The following is a 26941-nucleotide window of genomic DNA, read 5'->3' as shown; positions in this document are numbered from 1 at the left end:
AAGCAGAATGAATCACTCAGAGAAGTAACATCAGTCTTACTGAAGAGTGCCTGTCTGCACAGCACCACTGATAAGGAATGGATCACGTTGCTCGCTGCTAGGGGTGACCGTGATTATGCAAGTACCAGTAAAAGCAGATGATGTTTCTTAATTATTCAAACGACTTCATAAGCAAGTGCTAATAAACAAAAACAGGTTTACTTCAAATGCCAATGCAATGCAACTTCCACCTGGGAACGGTGGTGAAGCCACGTATTGGTGGATCGCGTAGAGATCTGTGAAACCCGCACACCAGCCTGGCTGCAAGGTGGCCAGGAGATAGCAGCACAGCAAGTTTAGTTTAGTATCGCTGCGGTAGCAGCTGGTAGTGAGCAGCGCATGATGTCGATGCTTGAGCAGGATCATTCATGATGAATGGCCCTCAACCGCAGTCTATTAACTATGAACTATTTTAACTATTTAACTATTTTTATTATTATACTATGTAGTGCCCACTGAGCTATATAGGTCTTTTTCATAATTGACCTGGCCACAAACGATAGCTCAACAAAGTGGCTTATCACGTGAAAGTTTATGGCAGCCAAAAACTCTCAACGCACGTCGATTGTAAATGTGGAGGGGAAAACTGGAGGACCCGGAAAAAAATCGACACGACCACGAGAGAGACATGCAAACTCAAAATATGCAGCAGGCGTCAGGGTCGGGATCAAACACACGACCTCCTGTATACCAGGCGAGATCGTTAACATCTCGCCACAGAGTCGCCCACGGTGCACCCCAGACACTGTTTCGACATCACGCTGGAAAACATCTCCACTTTGGCTGACAAAGTGCATTTTGCGGGAGGCAGCATTCTGCTAAAGGCATTATCAGGTCGTGAGAGTTGCCACATACAGATATTCTGATGCACGGCTCTGCAAAAGCCCAAACGATTGTCAGAACTGAAACGGGTTTCTTACTTACATTGAGTAATTTAACCACTTTTGCTGGAAGTGATGCATTTGAAGTAAGCTTGTTTCATTTGCGCTTGCTTATAAAGTCTTTTTACGAGTTGATAATTGAGCAACATCATCTGCTGTTACCGGTACTTGGATAACCAAAGTCGCTTGCAGCGAGCCACACGATCCATCCCTCATCATGCAGAGAGGCTTTCTGTGTGCTGCTGAAGCAACTTTTCTGAGTGACTAATACTAATGTAGAAATATAACCGACATGGCTGATGTTCTTGAGAAAATACCGTTATGGGGTAACCTATCGAGGCCTCCAGACTCCCAATTCCACTGATAGCGAGTGGCGACCAGCGCCATGGATATATTGCAGCTGGGATGTCAGTGCGATGTTCCGCTATTCCCCGCACGTGCCAGTGCAAGTCTTCAACCATGCAGTCACTACACATGACACACCGTGTCACACGCTCATCGTGCGTGGAAAATAATTTCCAAAACCCCTTGGAAAAAATCAACCAAATGAATCTAGCCTCCCTCCTACGCACAGGTACGTGCACAAAGAACATACGAGCTCCTCACAGAAATGTGCCCAAGTCGATTTGAACGCCACAAGAGCTGGATCGTGGCCCCCCATTGCGCCCGTACCTTTATCCAGCTCCACTGGAAACGATTCCAGATCTGCTGCGACCACCGCCGGCTTGCGAGTCTGCGCAACGACTGGAAGAACCGCATCTCGACGCCCCTCTTCAGCCGCCGGGGGGATCTCCTGCACCTGTGAGCACAGAACATTCAAATTAGATACTCATCTCAATGATAATTTTATGTCCACTCAAAATCATCCAATGGAACATTTGACGCTAAGCGCGAATAAAATGGATACGTGGTATCCTAATAATGGGCAAGTTATTTTTTTTTTAAATCCCCCTACTACTGTTCACCCAGCCATAAGACCAGATACACCGCAGTCAGTTGAGCAGCAGGTGGGGGGTGATGTCCGGGTACTCCCATCTCTTCCAAGGCGTGCGGCCAGTGTGAAAGAGTAGGCCAAATACCCTCTCGAGGGATTCTATAGAGCCCTCTCCAGTGGAGCCCCTTCTGCCACAAGCGGCATGTCGCAGGGCAGCACCTTTACCGTGGAGCTTATGACTTGAAGAGCGATGGTAACGAGCTGGGCATACTTTGATCGGGTTCGACTTAGGCCTTGTTTCCCGAGTGGTAGCTGCCACCAGGTGTTCGATGCACAGCGCTGCCGAATCTCGCTAATTGTGTAATTAAAACGAGAAAATTGGCTGAGAACCTCAACGCAGCCTGGTTTATAAACCACACTCCATGCGGTGGCGGTGGCCTCAGCGAATGTTTACTCTGCTTGGCCAGAAACCGCACTTTGGGTGGCGATTGTGCGTTACAAAAACAGCGGGGGGGGGGGGCACATGAGACGATCCTCTTGGCACGAGGTTTGTTGTAGCCGCGGTGCCCACCATGGAAATTATAAAGGCAGCTGCGATGGCGTAATTTATTTACTCGACCCAGACCACCTGCCAACTTCCTTGCGTAGCTTTCGGGAAACCAAAATAGAACCGGCAGACTCTTGAAATCATGCTACAATTTGAGCACTGGCGCGTTTGCTGCTATTAACAGTCCGCACATGGCACATTTTGGACCGGTTACAGAGGGATTGTTGCAACAATGGCAGACAAAGTTGAATTAAAAAAAGTGCCCTCCGCTAGAAATAGTGTGAATAATCAACCCTGGCACCATCTGGTAGCCGAGCTGTACTTCCACCGGAGGATTCACAAATACGATGCAGGCATCACAGCGATACACTCCGCTACTCCTGATGCAATGTCTGTCTCAACCACCTCAATGCTGTCCTGCGTCAACATCAGTCATACGAAAGAAGAATAAGGAGACGAAAAAGACTCGAGGATCCATATATTGATCATTCTCCACGAAACGCGAGTGTTGTATCGAGCACGCGGCTGCGATGCCAGGTACGCCGGGTCGGCGGGTCGTTGCACCTAAGCTGACCCTTGGTGCCCGGCAAGGAGCCCAACTCTCCGTCCTGCTCACAAGTTGCGCTGGCGGCCTTCACTCAAGAGCCACAGCGAGCGAGCGGGCGGGGGTTTGAAGCCACCGCTCGGGGCTCAGCGACGCGCATGCCAATCACGGAGCCCAATTTAGCAACGTGCCAGAATCGTCGTCGTCTTTGTAACGTCTTGCAACGTTGCAAAGGCTGATGATTGCGCCACTGTAAGAAGGCAGTGCGAGACGCAGCATCAATCATGCCAACAGGCCCCCCAACACTGCTGCAGGATGTCTGCATCTGTGAGAAGACGCTGCTGCAGGAAGCTCCGCACGAGCAGCAAGTTTAAGGAATGGGTTTTACCCTTTTAACTGGCACAAAAACTGACACCTTCATTCAAGGCATCATGTTTGCAATAACCACAACACAAGCAGTCAAAATGCAAACAAAAAAGATAACTCTGATAATAATATGCACTGTCCTTGAATTTGATTGGTCCACACCCGAGACGGCTTTTCTTAGAGCCTAGTCTCCATTGGTGTTGGACCAAAAGATGCCAAAAGGCGTACAACTCAAAAACAGCGCACTATCAGAGTATTGAGGGCTCGGGGTGAGCATTTACATTATGAGACCTCCTTTGCCAGTAACAAGATATAGGAATAGGTTTTACTCTTTTAACTGGCACAAAAACTGACACCTTTATTCAAGGCATCATGTTTGCAATAACCACAACACAAGCAGTCAAAATGCAAACAAAAGAGACAACTCTGATAATAATATGCACTGTCCTTGAATTTGATTGGTCCACACCCGAGACAGCTTTTCTTAGAGCCTAGTCTCCATTGGTGTTGGACCAAAAGATGTCAAAAGGCGTACAACTCAAAAACAGCGCACTATCAGAGTATTGAGGGCTCGGGGTGAGCATTTACATTAGCAAGTTTAAGTTTGGACAATTAGCAAGTTTAAGTTTGGACAAATGGGTGGCACAGCTATCCGATGTGTTTCCTTCTGGAAATCTGTGAAAAAGAGCTTCATAGCTCATCGGATTCCTCCAGTATAAATATATATTCTGATTCTGAAATGTTCTGATTGTCTCACCTTTATTTCCGCGCTTTATTCGTGATGTTATTCATGCTGGGAGCTTCTTCGGGAATTGTTCGTGAAGAAGCTCCCAGCACGTACGGGGCTACGTAGCAGCACGATAATGAAAACCCGAGGATAAGCACGGTTGGCTACGTATGGCGCGAAAGAAGTTCAACATACATACAACCTACACAGGTAGTGAACAGAATGGCAGCCATGGGGCCAACAGATGAGCAGCTTCACTGGGACCTGATGAGATAAAACCCAATCAATTGCCTGCCGTTAATTACCAGCAGATCCATTGAACTGACGGCATGCTCAAGGATCCGTGTTGTATCGGTAGGAGAAGAAAAACACAACTGCATTTTGTGAACCTCGATCGTCTCTACTGCGCACGTCACGATAAAATTGCACGCAGCGCTTGCTGTATGCTGGCTTTGCTGCACTTTTGGAATGGTGCTCCTAATTACCGTGCAGATGAGGCCAGTCATACCCAATACCAACACACATATATATAAACATATACAGATAGTCCCCGAGTTACGATGGTCCGACTTACGATATTTCGATCTTACGATGGCGATACGACAAAATTCACTAAAATTGCAGTTCATATAGGTAGGCTAAGAATTTACCTTGTTTTTTACTTTACATTTTACTGTGCAATACAGTATTGTAATTAATAAATATATAGTATATATTTTATACAGTACGCTACTGTAAATTGCTGTTTTGCTAAAGTATCACCATTCTTTAAGACTCCTGGGGTAGGCTAGGCCATCTTCGACTTACGACATTTTTGACTTACGATGGGGTCGTTGTAACGCATCTCCATCGTAAGTAGAGGACTACCTGTATATATCGACGAGCTACCGAATTGTACAGTGGGTGGCCTGGAAGCACTCGACCTCCTGCGTCGATCCGGTGAATGTCTAGCCGCACATGCCAAGTTTATTTAGCAGCGGTGGCTTTTCACAAACTCGATACCTTTCTGCTACGTGGAGCCACAGTACGGCTCAGAGCCCGTGTCAGGGCAGGGCAATCTCGAAGCGCGAACGAGCAAACACAAATCCACCCGAATTAACACGTGCACATAATTATCCTCGATAGTCAATGAGCAAATGAACAGAGAGGTCTTGAGCGATGGGGGAGAGATGAGAAATTATCGGCTCACGAAAACCGGCAATTATTTTTTATTACTATATTTTTTATCAGGTAAGGCGCACTGAGCTATATAGCTCTTTTTCTGAAGCGACCCGGTCACAAATGAGAGCTCAACAAAGTGGCTTATCATGCGGAAATGTATAGCAGCTACATACTCCAAGAGCATGTTTCTAAATGTGGAGGGAAAAACCAGAGGACCCGGAGAAAAATCCACGCCACCACGGAGAGAGACACGCAAACTCATAATAAATATACAGCAGCAGCAGGCGTCAGGGGTCGAGATCGAACCCACGACTTCCTGCATACCAGACGAGGTCAGTTAACAGCTCGCCGTCGAGAAGACGAACGGAAGGATCCATTCGCAATTAATTTCAAAGAATATATTAGGAAGGATCGATGCCAATCGAGAGGGAGAGAGAGAGATAGGGAGGCCACCCTCCCCGCTGTTTTGAAGACGCGCGAGCCGCGGCAAGCAAGGCTCCAAGGGAAATGCGCGTGTCAACACAGCCACTCGTTTCGTTAATAAACATCACACGCACCTGTGTGTGGGTGGGGAAAGAGTGGTGTTGTGTGTGTGTGTGTGCGTAAATGCCCTCGAGATATAAATTAAAAAGTTCAAACTGTATAAATTGTTGTTGTTAATCTCCACCGCCATCAAACACGGAAAAGCCTCCTCCCTGCCCCCCCCAGTCACCGTCTCACGTGGCAATGCCATGATGCTTAAACCCACCGTGCCTCCGGACGATCAGCACGGCCACGTACGGTAGCGAAATAAGTTCTACAGAGTGTATGCAAGCCGATCTGGGCGCTCCATCTCCACGGTGGTTGTCTTCTCAAAAATCAACCGCGGCCCACCCCCCAATGCTCCTTTGGCTGCCATTCTCTTGTCAGTCTTGCCCACCGGCCACAATCCCAGTGATGATGTGTCCTGCCCAAGCCAGTTGATGCCCTGCAGGAGTCAATAGGATGTATCTTGACACCCGCCCGTATGTTCCATCATCCACACGTCCCCTCCCCCCCCCCCCCCCCCCATTCTAGCAAAGCAAGTAATGTTTGCTGTTGTGAAAGATTTGTTTTTACTGTTGAAACCGTGATAGGACTTAACTATTCATAATAAAGGACTTAACTAGTATGTGCTGGTTACACACCACATCGCTCCAATATTACACAACAAACTTACATCCCCGTCAGTTTATTTTAATTTTTATTTGAATGGACAACTAGGTTTGATGCAGAGCCATTATACACGTAAGTGAAGGATTTTTTTGAACTCCTGTGCTGCATACCATTCACAAAAAGACGATATGTGCAGTGGACACCTCCGGGCTATCTGCCCATGGATTGTGAAGATGATGATCCACCATTTGACAAAAGTTAAAGCGAGCACTGGAGATGAATAACAATCCTAATTCATGTAAACATCTTCACCCCGGCCCAATAGTTAATTGCCTTCTGGTTTAGCTTTGATTCGAGGCGACTGATACTTGTTCTGAAAGTCTGTTCACGTGTACGACGCAGGTCGACTTTTGTGACCCGGCTCTTCTTTGATTTACTTGCAATGGACTCTCTCTCTAACCCAGTTAAAACAAAGTGATGCATACCTGTCAACCCATACGGTTTACCCGTATTTTTGTAGAGGGAAATTAAGACTTTTTTGTTGGTATATTTGTTTGTGTTTCTCCCTTGTGATGAGACTTTGTAGGATGAACGTTGAGATTTATAAGGGGCACGGGGCGACCAATAAGGTCTGAATTGGTCTGTAATAAGGTAGGGCACTGATAAGGGATTGACAGGTATAGTAGTGGTGAGTGTAGTGGTGGGTGCACTAGTGGTGAGTGTAGTGGTGAGTGTACTAATGGTGTGTGTAGTAGTGGTGATTGTCTATTTGTTTGTGTTTCTCCCTTGTGATGGGACTTTGTAGGATCAACGTTGAGATTTATAAGGGACACGGGGTGACCAATAAGGTCTGAATTGTTCTGTAATAAGCTAGGCACTGATAAGGAGTTGACAGGTATGGTAATGTGTCGCCCGTTTGTGACTACAGTATATGCAATACACCTGAAGCAGTGACGCTACTTGCATTGAACTTTTAGTTTAAATTAAAAGTGGCAGCTTATTGATGTAAAAGAGAAAGCAGTCTTACACCATGGGCGACAATGAGTCACGGTTTCTGCGGCCAACTCTTCGCATCGAGCCATAAAACTGTGATTCATCCACTATTAAGGTTACGGGTGTTATCTTACATATAACATATATTCATTTGCTCACGTTTTGCTTCATCAATGTACGTGTATCCTGACAACAAGGGCACCTGTAGTATGCTTGGCCAATGGGCGTTTCCCGAGAAGGATGTTTGCGATATGTATTTGGATCAGATGGCAACCCCTGCTGAACCTGTTTATAGACAGTGCAGTTTAAGGTGTCTCCGATGGCCTGTGGACAATGGAAACCTTTCAAAGTAGAAGCCAGTCTCCCATTGCACACTAGTGTTCACTTACGCGAGTCTTGGCACGAGCGAGTGGGTTCCAGTCACAGCACAGAATGCGACTTGTAATACTTCGTCTTTATGAGTGCAAAATGTGAATTCATGATAAAGCAATTGACGATAAAGTATTACTGTTTGTGCGCTGTGGTCAGCAACTTTGATAAGTTAAATTATATATATTAAAATTGGCCTCTTTTTTATTATATTAAAGCAATAGGAGGTGAGTTAAGGGAGTCCCCTTTAACATTCGGAGGCGAAAATTCTCATTGGTCCTGCGGCTGAACTAGTGATTGGGGTGTGCACGGTGGGTTAGCGGGTGACGACGAGAGAGAGCACAAGATGATGGAAGCGGTGGCGAGATGTTAACTAACCTCGCCTGGTATGCAGGAGGTCGTGGGTTCGATGCCAACCCTGACGCCTGCTGCTGTATATATGGAGTGTGAATGTTCTCCCCGTGGTCACGTCGATTTTTCTCCGGGTCCTCCAGTTTCTCCCTCCACATTTAAAATCAACATCACCCGTTCAGAGTATTTGAGCTGTACATTTCCACGTGACGAACCACTTTGTTGAGCTATCATTTGTGACAGCCAAGGTCGCTTCTGAAAAAGAGCTACATAGCTCAGTGGGCCTTACCTGATAAAATAAAATAGTTTAGTGTTTAGCTCAGGGACGTCAAGTGATGCGACCACAAACTTGATGTACTCGGGTAATCTGGGCAAACAAAATTCCCGCCCCATTCGCCTTACTCCGTGGCGCTCATTTCCACGCATCTCAATCTGCTGTGCGTCGCCCAACGTGAATTAAAAACCGGGGCAGCCGCGAGTTATTTTCTCGCTTAGAAAACTGCACACGATAAATCAGTAAATAAGAAGACTGCCTCCACCGCCTTGCACAGATCATTACCTTCAAACAAAAGGTCTCTAATCTGGAGGGAAACAAGATCCTCAAATCGTAACGTGGAGATCCATGCCCCCCCCCCCCTCGGGCTATAAGTGGCAAGCACAAGCCTTCTTGTTGTTGGGCAGCGAGTGTTTAACTACATTGTAATTGTAGGTCAAACGTACTAGCCGTCACCGCACTGCAGAGGACTGGCACCGTTGCTATTCGCAAGTGACGTGATGTTCGAAGACGGTTTCTGAAAATTGTAATGGAGCAACAAAGACATAATAAGCACGAATGTAGAACAATATTTTGACCCGTCTCAGATTTGCTCCAGACATAGTTGATTTAACAACCTTCTTCGTATGGCTGATTTTGATGTAGCGCAACAGCCATCATTTTACATCGAAGTGGCTAAGCCAGACAATTGTATTAGGAACAGCGGAGATCTTTTAACAATCAATGATACTAAACTATAGGAATGATTGAATAGCTTAATAAAAAAAGGTATATGTTCGTTAATTTAAAATAAAGTTTTATGAACAATTGGAGATATGTTCCAGACAGACACCTGGGAAACACATTAGGGCATGAATACCTAGGGCAGTCACTGAAGGCAGACCGGGTTCAATATTATGAAATATAAAAAGAGGCAGATGAGAGACGCTTCGAGTGCTTTTGGTAAGTGGACTTAATCATGAAAATCAACAAAACAACCGTATCGAGTACCTGTTTTGACATACGGCTCGGATACAAGGACATTGTCAATGAAATTAGAAACGGTGAATATTGCACAAAGAAGCATGGAGAGGTGCACGTTTGGAATGACACCGAGATACAGATGAGAGGAACACGTGGATTAGAGAGCACACACAAGTTAGAGACGTCATGTCGACTGTCAGATAACGTAAGTGGGCTTCTGAGTAGGACTCGTTGTCTGAAGGAATGATGGCCGTTGGTCGAGAGTAATGATGGAGTGGCAGCCCGAGAAGAGTTTACGCTCGAGAATAAGACCCCCCGTGGCTCGGAGAGGCCTTCATCCAGCAGTGGATAAATCATAGCTGCTGCAGATTATGATGATGAGAGGAGTCGCTTTAAACACATGTGCGAAGCAGATGATACCCAATTAAGTGACTTAAATATCAATTACAGTGTTTGAAAAACCTATATTAACTGCGGCCATCCCAACACGTAACGGTTTAAACAAGAGCATGATACCAACTGGCTTCCATCACAGGTGCAGCTCGTTACTCATTAGACTCTGAAAACAAATCGTGCTATTGACTGGTCGGGTGATGGTCAGGTCAGCACCACCATTGGACCATTCTCTGCCAAGATGCCAGTGTCCTGATAGCATTGTGTTATACATGGGAAACACACATTTTTACTTTAGTCAAATACAAAAGTCAACCATATGTAGAACGCAAATACACCCAGGCACCATGACTGAAGCCAGAATTCACGGAGGTTTTGGTTTTAGGATTTATGGATTATAGAATACATTTGATTTATTTCAGTAGGAAAGGACCAATGAGCTGTTAGGCTCCATTTCATGGGCGTCCTGTGACGGTACAGAAGTTATACAGTATGTGGCAAGACAAACAGAATGTGCTTCACATGTTACAGGAATATGGAACCGGTGTAAAACGTGACAAAAATCGTGTTACATAGTGATAATCGGTTCTGGTCTTTAGGCCTTCAAATGCTGAGCACATGGACATACAGTGAGGGGAAAAAGTATTTGATCCCCTGCGGATTTTGTACGTTTGCCCACTGACAAATAAATGATCAGTCTATAATTTTAATGGAAGGCTTATTTGAACAGTGAGAGACAGAATAACAACAACAAAAATCCAGAAAAACGCATGTCAAAAATGTTATAAATTGATTTGCATTTTAATGAGGGAAATAAGTATTTGACCCCCTATCAATCAGAAAGATTTCTGGCTCCTAGGTGTCTTTTATACAGGTAACAAGCTGAGATTAGGAGCACACTCTTAAAGGGAGTGCTCCTAATCTCAGCTTGTTACCTGTATAAAAGACACCTGTCCACAGAAGCAATCAATCAATCAATCAGATTACAAACTCTCCACCATGGCCAAGACCAAAGAGCTCTCCAAGGATGTCAGGGACAAGATTGTAGACCTACACAAGGCTGGAATGGGCTACAAGACCATTGCCAAGCAGCTTGGTGAGAAGGTGACAACAGTTGGTGCGATTATTTGCAAATGGAAGAAACACAAAAGAACTGTCAATCTCCCTCAGTCTTGGGCTCCATGCAAGATCTCACCTCGTGGAGTTGCAATGATCATGAGAACGGTGAGGAATCAGCCAAGAACTACACGGGAGGATCTTGTCAATGATCTCAAGGCAGCTGGGACCATAGTCACCAAGAAAACAATTGGTAACACACTACGCCGTGAAGGACTGAAATCCTGCAGCGCCCGCAAGGTCCCCCTGCTCAAGAAAGCACATATACATGCCCGTCTGAAGTTTGCCAATGAACATCTGAATGATTCAGAGGACAACTGGGTGAAAGTGTTGTGGTCAGATGAGACCAAAATGGAGCTCTTTGGCATCAACTCAACTCGCCGTGTTTGGAGGAGGAGGAATGTTGCCTATGACCCCAAGAACACCATCCCCACCGTCAAACATGGAGGTGGAAATATTATGCTTTGGGGGTGTTTTTATGCTAAGGGGACAGGACAACTTCACCGCATCAAAGGGACGATGGACGGGGCCATGTACCGTCAAATCTTGGGTGAGAACCTCCTTCCCTCAGCCAGGGCATTGAAAATGGGTCGTGGATGGGTATTCCAGCATGACAATGACCCAAAACACACGGCCAAGGCAACAAAGGAGTGGCTCAAGAAGAAGCACATTAAGGTCCTGGAGTGGCCTAGCCAGTCTCCAGACCTTAATCCCATAGAAAATCTGTGGAGGGAGCTGAAGGTTCGAGTTGCCAAACGTCAGCCTCGAAACCTTAATGACTTGGAGAAGATCTGCAAAGAGGAGTGGGACAAAATCCCTCCTGAGATGTGTGCAAACCTGGTGGCCAACTACAAGAAACGTCTGACCTCTGTGATTGTCAACAAAGGTTTTGCCACCAAGTACTAAGTCATGTTTTGCAGAGGGTCAAATACTTAAACACAACTGTCGGCAGTGGCAGAACATGCTTGTCAACAAGGACACTCAATTGATTTTGACAATGTTGCAGTGGTGTGTAAAACGAATTATTACTGGCAAAGACTAATTAGAGAATCCATTGAAATTGAGAGGAAAAAGAATAACTTTAATCGCTCTGACAGCTACCGGCTTAGTGCGGCCTGGAAGCGTATTATTAAATAATACACATTACATTTAAAGAATTACTAATCTACAACTCATTACTAATCATAACCAATGACTGATTACTAATCGATTATATAATTACAATACCCCCCCTCCGCCTCTAATCAATGCACCTGATATGAGTTAAGTGATGACGTCACCCTGCTGCTCTATATAAAAACCGGGAGCAAGCGAGGGCTTTACCATTCTGGCGAATTGCTTGATGATGCTGGATGTATTTACCAGCGAAACGTCGTACTCAAACTGTGAATGTGGATTAACTCTTCAACACACCGGTGGGCTGAAGTAGTGAATTATTTGTCTTTTGTCAACGTGACACTTTTTTTTGCTGATTGGCCGTGTCGGGTGGTGGAGGGTTACGACACATTTATAAATAAACGCGATCTAACCCAAAAACCTTTATTATGGACTTATCTCCCTCATTAAAATGCCAATCAATTTATACCATTTTTGACATGCGTTTTTCTGGATTTTGTTGTTATTCTGCCTCTCATTGTTCAAATAAACCTACCATTAAAATTATAGACTGATCATTTCTTTGTCAGTGGGAAAACGTACAAAATCAGCAGGGGATCAAATACTTTTTCCCTCACTGTATCCTAACTTCACCACGCCTCGTAAGACCGACTCTTTAAGCTACAGTGAACCAATAATTAATGCCGATTAGATGTACTAATGTCTGATATGGCCGTTCATAATTGCACCCAATAAAAAAAAACCTTCATGTACATTCTGTGTTTGTCGCAATCAGCGTTGCAGAGTTTACACACTTGCCTCGCCAATTGTAGCTATAATGTGTGGCAACACTGCTGCCGATCTTGCTTACCGCATGCCAACAACATAGTTTCTGCATGTGCAACTTGGTAATTCCAACTCCCACAGGGACTCATCCTAGGCCCTCGGTGCAGAGAAGTGCACAGTTTTTCTCTATGACCCCTGTACTGTTCCCGTTCTGCTGTACCGTGCACCGATGCCTGCTTTATTGAGGGCGATAATGGCATGTGAATTTAAAGGTTGATTGATTATGTCTGTGTTTACATTGAACCGGAGATAATTGATAGTATGAGGTTTGTACACAATATTGCTTTTAGCGTTGAACAGAGGGAGTGCTCTCACTAATAACATTTTAACTCAGCGGCATTGGTTTAACACGCCTGACTGCTGATGAAACCCAGAATGCCAAAAAGGGTGCAGAGTTTGCGTGCTTAAACAAATGCTTTCTTGAAAAATATTGGTCTGGAAAGCCAAAGAGACGAATGGACTTAAAACATGTATTTAAATGTGGAGACACCGAACTGCTTATTCTTATTTAACTTAATATGGTATTTAGTGCGCTCATTACAGAGTTACTACACTCAGTTGTAGCGAAAGTTACACACATTACATTCAGAAGAATGGTTGGCAATGTTTACGGTTTTTTTATATCATACACACGAATTCGATACATGATCACTGAATAAGTGGGTGGCACTTATCCAATCCAATTCACTTTGCCCACCCAGTAAATAAGGATGCCACGTTTATTGCGATTGTTTTAACGAGATCGTGATTTGCAGCTCGCATGGGCAGTCGTGGGGGCAGTCTGTGGGCCGAGATCCTAAACCTCGGCGACCTGTGCAGCCGGTCCGTCGCTGGTTCCTAAACAAACTGGAATTGTTCAAAGTCACTCTCCCAGAAAATGCACTCGCGCCTTGCAGCTACTTTAACCCGTCACGTCTCTCTCTCTCTCTCGCTGAGCGCGGCAGCAACAAAAAATCTCTGAGCCAAGGGACAAGCGAGCGGTCCCACACCGTGACCGAGCCCCAACACTGGGGGACCGTCTACAGATAGACCGGGCGATATTTGGTACCAGCAGCATAGTCACCACATGTCGAAGCTATCAAATACAACAACAACAACTAAGTGGCCTGCGCTAGCAGAATTGTGCGAGTAAAAAATAATGTTCATTGACCGTGTTGGCAGAGCTGCCCTAGAAAAATGTCTCCACCTACCCAACCCACCAGTAATTTGTTGAATCGGCGTAATTCAGCGGTGACGATACGATTGAAGATTCGATTCTATTATTTTAACTTCGTGGTGAATACGGGGCTACACTCGTGGCTGGCTGCATGAATGAAATTAATCCATTGCATCAAGCATACGCAAAACAAATCACATCGATTGCTTCGCATGTGATTTGATGTATGTACCACGAGTGCAATAGTTGATATTGACTAATCAATTCCTTGTTAATACACCACTAGCGTTCGTCATTAAAGCTGCCCTACGACATTAACATTAACCTATTAACACCGTCATCATAACTGTATTTATATTTCTAATGAGTTTAAACGATCAATGTGATGAGGTTTTTTTTTCTATCAATAAGTAATATATATCCTTTTATCCAGCCACTACCGGATGAAGGCCTCCTCATGCCCTTGAGTCATAAGATTTGTGATTATACTTCAACCGCACTGGTCAGTTGTGGGTTGCTCGCACTTATTTGTTTAACGAGGTGAGAATTCAAATGAGCAGGGTCGTCTCATTTGCAAGCGTGACCTGAAGGCGAGTGGCCCTAGACCGGTTCACCAGCTGCTTGTATCTGTGGTGTCGAATGAAGGTCGTCAATTCACACTTCACAGTTCAGTGCACAAACCACTGCACTGCCACTATACCCTTTTTATTTGTGCGTACATGACGCACCACGTGTACATATGCTTTCGGTTTGTTTTAAAGACTGCCGATACGTGCGATACAGCATATTGACTCGCGGACAATGTTGCATGCATTTCTTTGTAACTAGAAAACTATGATGAAAACGAATAAACCTGCTTACCTTCTAAATCTGTGAACATTTCACCTGCCACTCGTATTGCTTTATGCGTGGCAGGTGAAACCCACTCCGGTACAACATAATGTGACATATCACTCAGTGGTCTGTGTCAACAAAAAAAACCTTCATGTGAAGCCGTAGAGGAATAAACACTTTCTGCTTTTAAATTCTAGATATAATAGTAATAATCAGTGATCACTGATGCACACGCGATAATGTGATCCAAGGGGCATTTTCAGCTTCTTAAAACCGGTCCCCTATGTTAAAAATTGAAATATGTTTTTTTTAATTCTATATATACATACACATATAATGCACCCAGATAGAGCAATGTTTTCATCCCAGTGAAACGGCAGCTGTGGAACTAAATCACATGCGGGGGGGAAAGAGCAAAGATACGCATGAAGACAAACGACCACACAAAGAGCAGTATGCTTTGTGCCATAAAAATAAAGTGAGCGCAAAACAAGCTGGTCAAAAAAATCGCCACGATAAGAGTCCCGTAACACCACAATGAACCGTTGAGTGAATAGGGGGATGAGGGCGGTCACGCTGTAAGAGTAAAACAAACGACAAAAGTTTACTTTTTTTTTCATGCAGCAGAAGGTGCGATTGTGACCATGGGCTCGGTCCTCCCGCATCATGCCTGGCAGGTCACGTGACATCACCATGATGTGAGTATAATGCGCATGGCCTTGTGTGATTTTACCCGTCCGAGTTAGTGGTCTACAACAAGGCTGTGCACGTGGTGTCATGTGACATGCAAGGCGTGATATAGTTGGGCCTAATGCTACAGTCTGAATGGCTCCCACATGCAATTTTGTATCCGATGAGCTTTTCATCATCTCTCATTAAAAAAAAAGATCCCTGGCTTCGCTCTTCTGCGAAGCATATGAGAAACGCTAAACCGCATCTACACAAACCATGGTAGACGCGGACACTTGATGCACAAATGAAGGAAATAAAAAAATCTCCAGCAGTGTGCGACTGTGGTCACCCAAAAACAGTCGCGCAGAACATGTAGCGACTCAATGCCCGATTCACAAACACAAAGGAGACTTCATCACAGCCATGAACTCCGATACCCACAATTCCATTATTTGCCTCAACCACCTCAATGTACGATTATAGTTGTTGCTCTACATCGACATCATCCATACAAAGAAAACAACAGAAAGTATCAGGATTAGTTGCTTGCCACGTGTGACGCCGTGCAGCAGCATCGCCGATGAGCACTGCTGCACGGTGGGGTCAGGTGACCTGACAGGCAACACGGAGGAGCCCATCCACAGGGGAAGCATCAATCCACCTCCATAGCTCCCCGTTGTGCTTTCGGTAAGTCCCGTGCGTTCCTTCGTTGTCCAACGTTTCACTCGACATGCTGGGAGCTTCATCAGGAACTGAAAGCAGCAGCTCGCTCTCTCATTCGATCATACAGCATCGCTGGGCTGCAGCTGCCGTTTGATGTAACATTACGCTCGGATATGCCGGCCGATGTTGATTACTATCTTTATTGCTTGCCCAGTTCCAGATTCGGTTCCCAGCACGTTGGACAATCATGCTGAACGGCACGCGGTGCAGCCCAAGAGAGCTACACTGGCACAACCGTGAAAACCCGCGTCCATCCCAACTTTTGCATTACCGCATAGGCCGGATTTTATTTCACACGTGCTCAGTATGTAACAAGCCACTGCCGCCTGGCTGACAACACGAGTAAATCACGTCCACTGCTCGATAGGCCTCAGTAAGACAAACAAGGTAAACACAACACTCTTTAACGAATATTAGAGAAGTTTGCAGAGCTCAGAAGTATGACAAATTACCCAATTGGGAGTTCAGCTAACCCTATTGGTCAAGCAATGTACCCACTTCTAGGAAACGATCGAAACCAAGTCACGGTGTTTAAAACTAATTTAATTCACATAACGTCCAGGCACTTCTCTATCCACTGCTAGATGAAGCCCCTCCCCACTGATGCTATGTCGGTCAAGGGGGTTTGCTTGACCATGCTGGTAATTGGGGTTTGGTGAAAGGGTGACCAGAACTCTTTCAGATATAACTCGTTGCTGATGTTCGCCATGGCCAGTAACCCAACTCGGACTGTAACATAATGGACTCACCACTGCACCATTGCTCTACCCCCCCATAATGCTCATTTGATCATGAGAAATGATTGTCCTGCTTCAGAGAATCAGATACATTTACATAAAGCGAATGAGAATACAATAAAAAAAAGTCTTTAAGGAATGTAGAAAATAATGAACATTTTAAATTAAATAACTTCGTGGTCAATATTTTTCATTGCCAAACGTTGGAAGAGGCTGCAGAGGCACTGATAGAGGACCAGGCCGAACGGAAACAAACGTTTCAGCCAAAGCAGAGGGGTGTCTTTTAACGTTTGTGAACTATTCCGCCAAAGCAAATTATATTAAAGGGCTATATCCAGAAAATTTACGCCCTTTTCCAAGGTCACGCGTTTAAGAGAAAATTGTTCAAAGCCACCCTTTTTAACGGCGTTAAATTTGTCCGCAATTAAACAGTGTGTGTGGGGGGGGGGGGGTGATGACGCGGCTAGTGAATGTGACCCGAGGGACAAATCCATCCTGTGTTTGGGATGGATTTACGAAGCGATCTGCACATTAGGTCACTTGGAAAACATGTACGATGTGATATCACGCAAACCACCTCCCACTGAAACCCCAGCCACACAGCGATCTCCGCCGGTCACAGCCAGACTCGGCGAAGTACATTTTTGCCGTATATGGTTACAGACAAAATATGTCCTTGGAACGAGGAACGGAACTGGTACGAGAGGACGTCCACCGAGGAGAGGAAAGCTACGCAATCGGTTTTCACATGCAAGTGCTCGGTGGGTTTATTACAGCGCGTGAGAGGTGGCAACTGATTTGCGGAGGGCTTTCATCCGGCAGCGGATTGACCATGGCATGATGATGATGTTTTGTATACTTTTCCTTTTATTTTCAAACGTGTTCTTTAACATATTCTGTTTGTAGTTTTTTTTCTTTTCTGACGAAGATCTTAACGCAAGGGTGGGCTGTACTCGCTCTTTGGGGGTGTGGATTTCGCCCAATGTCAGTGGCCTGATTAGTGTTCTACAGCCGCATCGCAAAAAAAACAGAGGACTGTCATCATCGGCCACAATAACACGCCGATGTATCAGAATGCGACATCAAAATTAAAGGAATTGCCCACTCATGCTTTGGCGATTGCTGTTCAGGTGCTTTCCTTCTTTAAACTGAAATTGTTGCCCGGCACATGACAAAAAACAACATTGAGGTAAATTTTGATTTAAAGCTTTCGCGACTGCAGGGATTCATATTCTTCGTTCTTTCGGTAAAGTCACGTAGAAGGGAAACAATAAAATAGTGAAAATATAAAACAATTTAAATTCTAAACGACGTTTCGACTGCAACACAAGCAATCATCATCAGGTGTGAAAACCACAGGAAGAACATTTTCTTTTCACACCTGATGATTATTACTTGTGTTGCAGTCGAAATGTCGTGAGAATTTAATTGTTTCATATATTTTTTTTATTTTATTGTTTCCCTTCTACGTGAATTTACCGAAAGAACCAAGAATATTGAGGTTAATGTTCATAAAATGTGAACGTAACAGTATCACGCTCATAGCCTCCGAGGGTCATTGCCGCGAGTATTTCTGTGCAAATGTTTGCGTCCCTTGATCGGGCTGCATGACTGGGGTTGCACATCACCATAGCAACACACGCATGTTACCAAGCAAGGTTTAACCAACTCCAGTGAATACGCAATGCAGCTGATTATTGGAATTCAGCCACGATATCTTAATTAAATGTTCCAGTGTACAATGGCAGCCGACGTCTAACCATGTTTAAAGTTGCTAAGCAACAAAGGCGGCCTCGGAATGAATGCTCAGTGCACAACCAAAGCGCCCAAAAGATAACAGGGAGTGGGGTGAGGTGATTTGAAAAAAAAATATTCCACGGGAGTTTTTATTTTATCAGCAGCATGGAATCCAATCAGGGTATACTAAACAGCCACTTTCATATTATTAGGTGAACTTTAATGAATAATTTAACGTTATGATTTCATTATACAGATTGCCAATTGAAATCGCTAAATTAATACTGGCCACTTGGAATGACTACTTTCTTGTGAGAGAAATTCATATCCGAATTCAATACCGTACTGTGCCGTACTGTGTGGCGTGGAGGTATTGTGGTTTAAAAACGCATTGCGCAACATTCCCACCAATCCAGGCTCAGTCTGTGACAATAACACTGCACATAACTTGAACCCGAGGTGCGGTGCAGCCCTTCTTAGTCTACCCACTGCCGGACGAGGGCCGTTTCACTACGTACAGGTCGTGGAGGTCATATGACCGCACCGCACCATTCTGGTCAGTGCATTGCCCCCCGTCGGAAACCTACGACAACCTGGCGTGCTTGCTGGTCCCCCACCCCTCCACGCACTATCCAGGCTCAAAACCCGCTGTTGAGCTTCCGAGATCCGACACGATCGGGAGCCATTTCCCAGTGATGTGGTCCATAGTCGCTGCCAGAACTAGGTGTTGAGAGCCTCTCGGGAATTTTTTGTTTTGTTTATATCGCTAAGCGTCTATGCAGTTTACTCTGTGTGTGTGTGTGCGCGCGCGCGTGCGTGCGTGTGTATTTCTTGTCCGACATTCGTGGGAGACGAGGAGGCAGCGCTCAGCGTTTGGGCGGTGTGACCTCTCCGCAGGCCGCCCTGCACTGCGCCGGCAGGATGCGAAACACAATGCTCAGCTCAGTTTCGGTCAAGACCTCGGCCTTAAGTTGTTTATAATAATTCGTAAGAACAATTTTCAAATGTCCGGTTGCACGCAACCACGATGTACTTCGGGGGGGGGGGAAGGGGGGAAGGGGGGGGAAGGGGGGAAGGGGGGGGGCACTTTCTAATCCAAAGTGCGCACGGCAGTAAATGTTGAAGCCTCCTCGCTAGCTGCCATGTTGCCACACTGGCCTCTTAAGCGGAGCAACCGAGAACCGTGCATTATTGGGCACTCGGTATGGGCAAGTTCCCTGCCGTGCAGTTTTCAGAATTCTCCTGTTCGAATTTCATGTTGTGTGTATTTAATTATTACAACGTGTTTCTTACGTGGAATTATTCGGAGCTGCCACAACCGAACCCGTGTGAACCTCGCGGTTTGCGGAAGCGAACATTTCCTTGGAATGCGGTGGTCTATGTAAAGTGTTTACTTTAGTTGGAAAAGTTTATGCTTTTTCTGCTTTTAATATTGTGCAATTCGAGACACGCGAACTTGTTTACATTCACTGACAAGATCGAGCGAAGCAATGAAACGCAACAGATCTTCAATTATGCGTGTGTGTGTTTGTGAATACATTAAATGCATGATTCAACATTGTAAATAAACACTAAGTGCGGTCATGCCATCGCATATTACGCCTGGATTTCACTTTTGAGCCGCTCGTTAACGAAGCAAAAATGTACTGACCTCACCAAACACAGAGTTCACCACTGTTCCCTGAACGGCTGCACAAGCTTGCAAACATTTCCCTCGCAATCCAAACTCACTTCAAATGACACTTTGCCTCTCCTGCCAAGGTGACCGGTGCAAGACTCACTCGGTCCCCACCCCGAAGGCGAAGCCGAGCGTCAGGTGTAAGCTCTGCGGCTAGCGTTACACGAGACGGCAGTGTTCTCACGTTGCGTTTGGCCGCTCATCACCAGTTTCACTCCGGTTCAAGTGCTGCCACCCATTGCGCGCTTCGTGCCAACCGCCGGAGCCGCGCAGGCCCCTCAACGTTACGACTTGTGGGCAACCTTGACAAAATATCAATTTCTATTTCACAATCCTTCTTCCCCGGCCGCCACAATGGCCATCACATATTTGTACGGGCAACGCTCATTCCCTGGCACTGGGACACCGCAGGCAGCTGTCCACGTCCTCCCCCTCCCACCGTCCTCTCTCGCAGGAGCCAGCGGGCCGTGGCGTGCCGTGCCGTGGCTCCATTGGAGCCGCTGCCTGGACAAGCCCCTTTCTCCCGGCGGCTCTTGGGATTCCGCGCGGATTGCGGCAATAAACAACGGACGTATTGTCGGGACAAACGCCGATCGCGCTCGGACGTTCGTGAATACGCGATGAAATGTGCTTTGTGTGCACGCAGGTGATGGCGAGCCAAGTCCGATATCGAAACTCCTCGGTGGTGTTTTTTTTATGAATACCTGCGTGTGTTCGAGTGTGTGTGTGTGTGGAACTGTAGTGTAGCGGGTAGTGTAGCGGTTAGCGCGCTGCGCCACGAACCCGGTGACCCCAATTCGAATCCCACTCATAGCCAACATTGACGATTATTTGAACCGGTTCTGGGCCTCCCCTAGGTCGACTCAGCCTCAAATGAGTACCTGGAGCAGCGTGTAAACATTGCCACTGGCGGCCGGGCGTGGTGCTGGCCACCCACTCCCTCCTGTGCCGGCGCGGGCCTTTATAGGTGCTCGCTAACAGCACTTTCCCCAACAGTAAGCCGTCTGTACGGCTATACGGGGGGGTTGGGGGGATAGATCTTTGTATTTGCACTGTGTGGTACAGTGAAATTAGAGATTAGCCTGATGTCATCCACCACCAGCTAAATTTGCCAGAACAGGTTCTGCAAAGTCCATCACGTGAAGGATGAGCGAAGAGCTTGGCTATTCATGCGAGTGCTCTGGGCCACACCTGAGGTTAAGGCAGATCAGATAGGCAGCTGATAGAGGCTGCAAAATATGCAGCGACTCATCAGTAGCTTGAGGTTACACGCATATACTCACGTGTGTAATAATCGATGGGTTTTCGATTCGTATGTTGTAAGGATTCGTTCACGTGAACCCTGTGGTCACACTCATGGCCGCAAGCTTTGTCACAAAGGAAATAAATAAATGATCAATTCCTTTTCCCTAAAATCAAATCATGACCCCCTGAATCGCTGCCATTAATTAAATTGCTGCTATGGGAGGAGATGAACCAATACACTCTTCTGGTACGTAAGCCGCATGCTTGAGCGGCTGAAGCTTCATTAAAGAGGGGTGGGGGGAGGAGTTTAAAAATCGTCGTCGGTAACACTTCAGTGACCGTCACTGGGGTGAAGTATTAAAATGTTCGGCAGTGCCTCAATAGTGCACTCCTGGTGTGTTTTCACACCGATGAAGCCTCAAGAGCCACTTGTTTTCTTGAGCCGTGTCGTCCTTTAGATGACACCGAGAACCTTTTAAAAAAACATGGACTTCTCAGTGTTGTGGGGTTTATCGCTTTCTGCAAACAGGCCTTGTTTGTCGTGTTCAATTTTGTACTCAATCGATAACCAAATAAACTCAGAACTAACCCCTGGCAGAACTTGGCACTACAAATTTGCGCAAACAAAACCCCAAATGTACTGTTTAACGCGTAGGCTTTCGCGACCAATATCCATAATATCGTTTTTTGGGGTTATATCGCGTGCTGCACGGCAGCTTTTAAAGCTGGCAAATGAACATTGGGGCGGGAGGGGCAGAGCTCTGAGCGGTGGGGTTGGTGGCTTACCCCTGGCACGCCATGGCACAGCCAGCCTGTGGGGATATCTGGGCTTCTCAGGAAAAACTGCGAAATGTCAGATCCACGAGCCAACGCAAGCAAAGCTCAGGGCTGCCACGGGGGCCTGCCTGGCAGTCCAACTCGGGGTGTTGTCAGCAGAGCGGGTGACTACTTAACGTTATTGTTGAGAGAATAAGAAAAACAATTTCTCGGAAGGACTGCATTGTTATTGTACTCGGCGGGACGGTAAATAAACTCGGGCACTTTCCCCAAATGATGAGAAACTCAAGAAGACAGAAAAGTATTTGCAGGCTGGAACCAAAAAAAGAGTATTGATACTTCCGCAACTGGCATGAGCCAGTCTTGCTTTTGTGGTCAGATCGCACTGTCTTTCGTAGGCAACTGGTGATGCGATTCGTGAAGTTAAAGGTCGTGAAATGAAATGTCACTATAATACTGTACGAGCAAAAGGCGATCAATAGAAAGTAAAAGTTGCGATCATGACCAGTATATCGGTCCTCCCATCATCCCGTGCATGCCAAGTGAAATCACCATACTGCAGTTGTCTCAATGGCCTGCTGCTGCAGTCGAAATTAAGACAGCCACAATTCTGAATCTTTTGAGATGATGGCTTGTGTGGCCTCATACACTTGACAAGCATGTTGTGATGGAAGGATGGACCCTACGGTCACAACCGCACATGTTTCCATTCATAAATCACCTTGCATTATTATTCCAAGGGACAAAACAGGAGTCCACACTCGGGAGTCATTTCACTTCATGAGCCTTGACTTGTGGAGTTACCACCGCAGCGGCAGTTGCCGCATCAGCCATGACGGGACTGCGTGATCCCACATCAAAACAGAAAACAGGCTCAAGCCAGCTCGTGCCCCAGCGTGACGAGAAATGGGGCGGAGGGCTTTTGCGTGACCGGACGAGCCGGGGCTTGCTCCGCAGCATGCCAGCTCCGGGCCCGGAGCCTCACGCCTCCATCCACCGCGGGCACAACACTCCCGGACACGCCCTGCACGCCTCCACCCAGCCCGAAGCCTCCAAGCCTCCCACAGTCGCCGGGAACCCCCACCGCCCGCCACCCCAAGCTTCATGGCACAGCCCCGATGGGAACATCCCAACCCTGCTGCCACCGCCACCAATGCAGCGCCGAACAAAGGGTGTAAGCCGAGCACGGAGACGGAAGTTTTGCCCATAAGTATGTTGGCCACAGGTATAATCGCCTGCATAGGCGAACAGTAACTGGAGCGAGAATTGTCAATTGTGGGGGGGGGGGGGTTTGCACAACCGATAGTCGCATGCGATAGAGATAATCGACTGTTGGTTTGCCGCACGTATAACCGTGTCTCAAGTCGAGCCTTGCCGACGGTGTGCTCCAATGGCTGACCGAATCGCATTTGAAGGCGCTGTGCGGTTTGAGCGTTCGCGCGTCCCACGATTCATTGAGCCGGGTTCTATTTTATCGATTCTGAGCATAAAAATTGCAAAAGATAATAATTGATTACCAATCCCAGCTCTAAAAAGCGTTCATATACCGTTTAAAGAAGCAATTCAAGACTCCAATCATGAGCAGCACTGCGAGAAGCTGCCACACATTGCCTTGCGGCGGTTAAATTCACCGGCAGCGCGTTCACTGGCTGCGTTAATTGCAGAATTGCGTTTAGCCCAAGGTGGCTCTAAGCTGCAGTTGTGCATTAGGTCGCACAACGGGAGGGCCTCGTGCTCGGTGTGGCGCGCGTGTCCCTTGGTGTGTTTGTTACAACACAGGACGTCCAGGGGGGTGTCCCTCTGTTGAGACAGAGCCAGTGGATAATTACACTCTGCAACACCCAACACGACTTTTACGTTTACTCGGTTAAATCATTTTCTGAGGCATCCGCTTAAATTTAGAAGTGGCTCCATTGTACTCTTTGGTTCTATTCGGTAAAGTCACGTAGGTAAAAAATAAAAACAGCACGGTCCCTTCACCTGAAGAAGGCCACTTGTGTTGTGGCCGAAACGTCGTGATTTTTGTTGTTTTACTTTTTTACCTACGTGACTTTACCGAATAGAACCAAAGAGTATGGATCCTTGCAGTCACGAAAGCTTCAAATCTAGAATTGGCTTCATTGTGTTACCTGCCGCTGTGTTTGATGGGAGGAGGGGGGTAATGACCCTGGCCATTGTAAGAACACTCAAACACCTAATGCTACATCCGCAAAAATACACTGCCGCATTGTTTTATTTTTGCTAAATGGCCATATCAGTTCACGTGGTGAGAAAACACTCTGAAGACAATGAAATGCTGTGAACTGACGTACTGTACTTGATTTTACTGTGCGTAAACACAGATGGACCTGCAGATTACACAGATGAGCTTGGGGTACCATAACAGCCAGCAAAAAGTAAAAAGTGAGATTAGATACAGCATAGACCAGTGTTCGTCACTCATTTTCAGATGGGGGGGCCCTTTTGCCGATAAGACATCAGTGTGAGGGCCGCCATTGATGTTCGACAACACGATCATTGGGGGTTAAATTTTGATGTAAAGCTTTCGTGACTGCAGTAATTCATATTCTTAGTTCTTTCGGTAAAGTGACGTTGAAGGGAAACAACAAAATAATAAAATATATAAAAAACAATAAAAATTCTCACGACGTTTCGACCATAACACACACCTGAAGACGACCGTTTGTGTTATGGTCGAAACGTCGTGAGAATTTTTATTGTTTTATATATATTTTATTATTTTGTTGTTTCCCTTCAACGTGACTTTACCGAAAGAACTAAGAATATGATCATTGGGGGTGTTTTTGCGTTTGCGTATTCTTGGGGGCCGCATGTCATGGGCCACACTAAAGGCCACCAGGGGCAGGTCAGTGGTACGTGGGCCTTGACAATGAAGGACACTGGCATAGACGTTTGAATTAAAAACACGAGCAGCATGACAAACCGATATCGCTGGCAAGGCCGCGCTGCCAGGTTTGGCACCATCGGACACAGCCACCACGGCTCGAGCAGGTGTGTTCCGCTACACTCGCATGCACGTCTGGAGCAGCAGGCACTGCTCCAACAGCAGCAGCACTTCTGCAGCAGCACACCCTTATTTGGGCATGAACAACAACAGCATCAGCATTCGGAATAGCAGCTGAAATGGACCTCCACTGCTGCCGGTGACCCGATCGCGACCCACGGCGATGAGGACGAGACCCGGCGCAGCGGGAACAGGTTTGGCCGTCCGGCTTGCCCCCCCCCCCCCCCAAACACGCGTGACACTCTCATACCTACTCTGCGATCTCTGCAGCAAAAACGTTTAACGTTCGGAGAACGTGGTGGCTCTGGACAAAAAGGGGCAAATGTAAATATTCAGCGTTTCAAGGGGTAAAAAAAATTGGCCAATAACTCCTTATGCAAGATGCACTCATTTAGCTTCAAGTGCTCTCGACGCACAGGCCCGGAGGGGTCCTGCAGTTCCGTGCGCAAGTCAATTAGCCAGGCTGCTGCTGGGCCACCTCTGGCCTGCATGAAAACATTCTGCTGCGATAGCGGACGTTTGTCAGAAATCGGGGCAGCCCAAACTATTTTGCACGCGCGTTGAAACCGGTCCATACACTCAAACTACCCTCGGAAACATAAACGCTTTTCAACGTACATGGTCTTGACTGAACGTCGAGAAGCTTTAGAGATACAACACTTCAGCCATCGCGGCGCAAGATGTGGGGTTGATTTTTTTTGTGCGTACGCAAGAAAATACAATTTCAATCGATGCTAATCATCAAAACGTTTGTTAGAGCTCCCAAACTAATTGGGCCTTTGCGGGAATTTATTTTGTAGGAAACAGACAAAAAAGCACACACAGGGGCTCATCGGTGCAACCTAACAAAGAGGCCGTTGGCTAAAGCGAGAAACGAAATAAAACCGCACTTTGGTTTCTGCAAAAAACACTGTATCCAAAATAGAGGTTGCTGTCCAAAATATACTGCTTTGAGGTTGAACATGTCTTAACCTGGCTCTGTGCAGCCTCTACAAATCCACAAGGGCCCTCCGGAGGGGTGGGAAACACGTCCTTGCAATGGAGAGCGACAGCCACAAGCATGCAGACCTGCGATGAAGTAAAATGCCCCCCCCCCGGCAGAACGGCTTACACTATCAGTCCCCATGAGCATGTCGCGGTATGGGTATAGCACGGAGATAGAGCACTGTGTCTCCTTTCATGAGTATCAGTTATTAGTGCCACGAGCTTTCCGGCATACCTGCGTGCTGGAACATATTCTCAGAGTGATATAAGTTTTTGACACGGTGTGTGAAAAAGAAACAGCGGGGGGGGGGGGGGGTGGGGGGGTTGTACTCTCCTCCAGCCACCTCCAACGTGCCTTATCACTCACAATCATCAGAAGCTAAGCAGGTTTTGAACCTGTTCGCGCAGGTTATGTTTTTTGTGCATTTAGTTTTGTTGTCCTTCATACCTCCGATTTAGCACGGTTGGCTACGTACGGTGCAAAAGAAGTTCACAACGTACGTACGCACATGTCAATACAACACGACGATGGCGTACATGTCGATAACTTTAAAGTCATTCATCTTCACGAACAAGATTGCAAACTTAGTTGCTCAGTTTCTGTACCTATTTACATTATCTCGTTTCTCTTTTTTTTATT

General features: G+C 46.4%; 1 protein-coding gene across 4 annotated transcripts in view; it reads right to left on the bottom strand.

Moving 5' to 3' along the window:
* LOC116948594 (uncharacterized) overlaps nucleotides 1-26941 on the bottom strand; it is a 138888-nt gene that overhangs the window by 88273 nt on the left and 23674 nt on the right. For all 4 annotated transcript variants that reach the window (XM_032965407.2, XM_032965406.2, XM_032965408.2 and 1 more), the window contains exon 3: nucleotides 1593-1719. In XM_032965407.2, the coding sequence (XP_032821298.2) occupies nucleotides 1593-1719 (127 nt within the window). The remainder of the gene's footprint in view (nucleotides 1-1592; nucleotides 1720-26941) is intronic.

This window comes from Petromyzon marinus, chromosome 34, assembly GCF_048934315.1.
Source record: "Petromyzon marinus isolate PM22_M1 ecotype Great Lakes invasive population chromosome 34, UKy_Petmar_22M1.pri1.0, whole genome shotgun sequence".
NCBI classification, from domain to species: Eukaryota; Metazoa; Chordata; class Hyperoartia; order Petromyzontiformes; family Petromyzontidae; genus Petromyzon; species Petromyzon marinus.
Note: the sequence above shows the minus strand (reverse complement) of the source record. Positions and strands in the feature narration are given on the sequence as shown.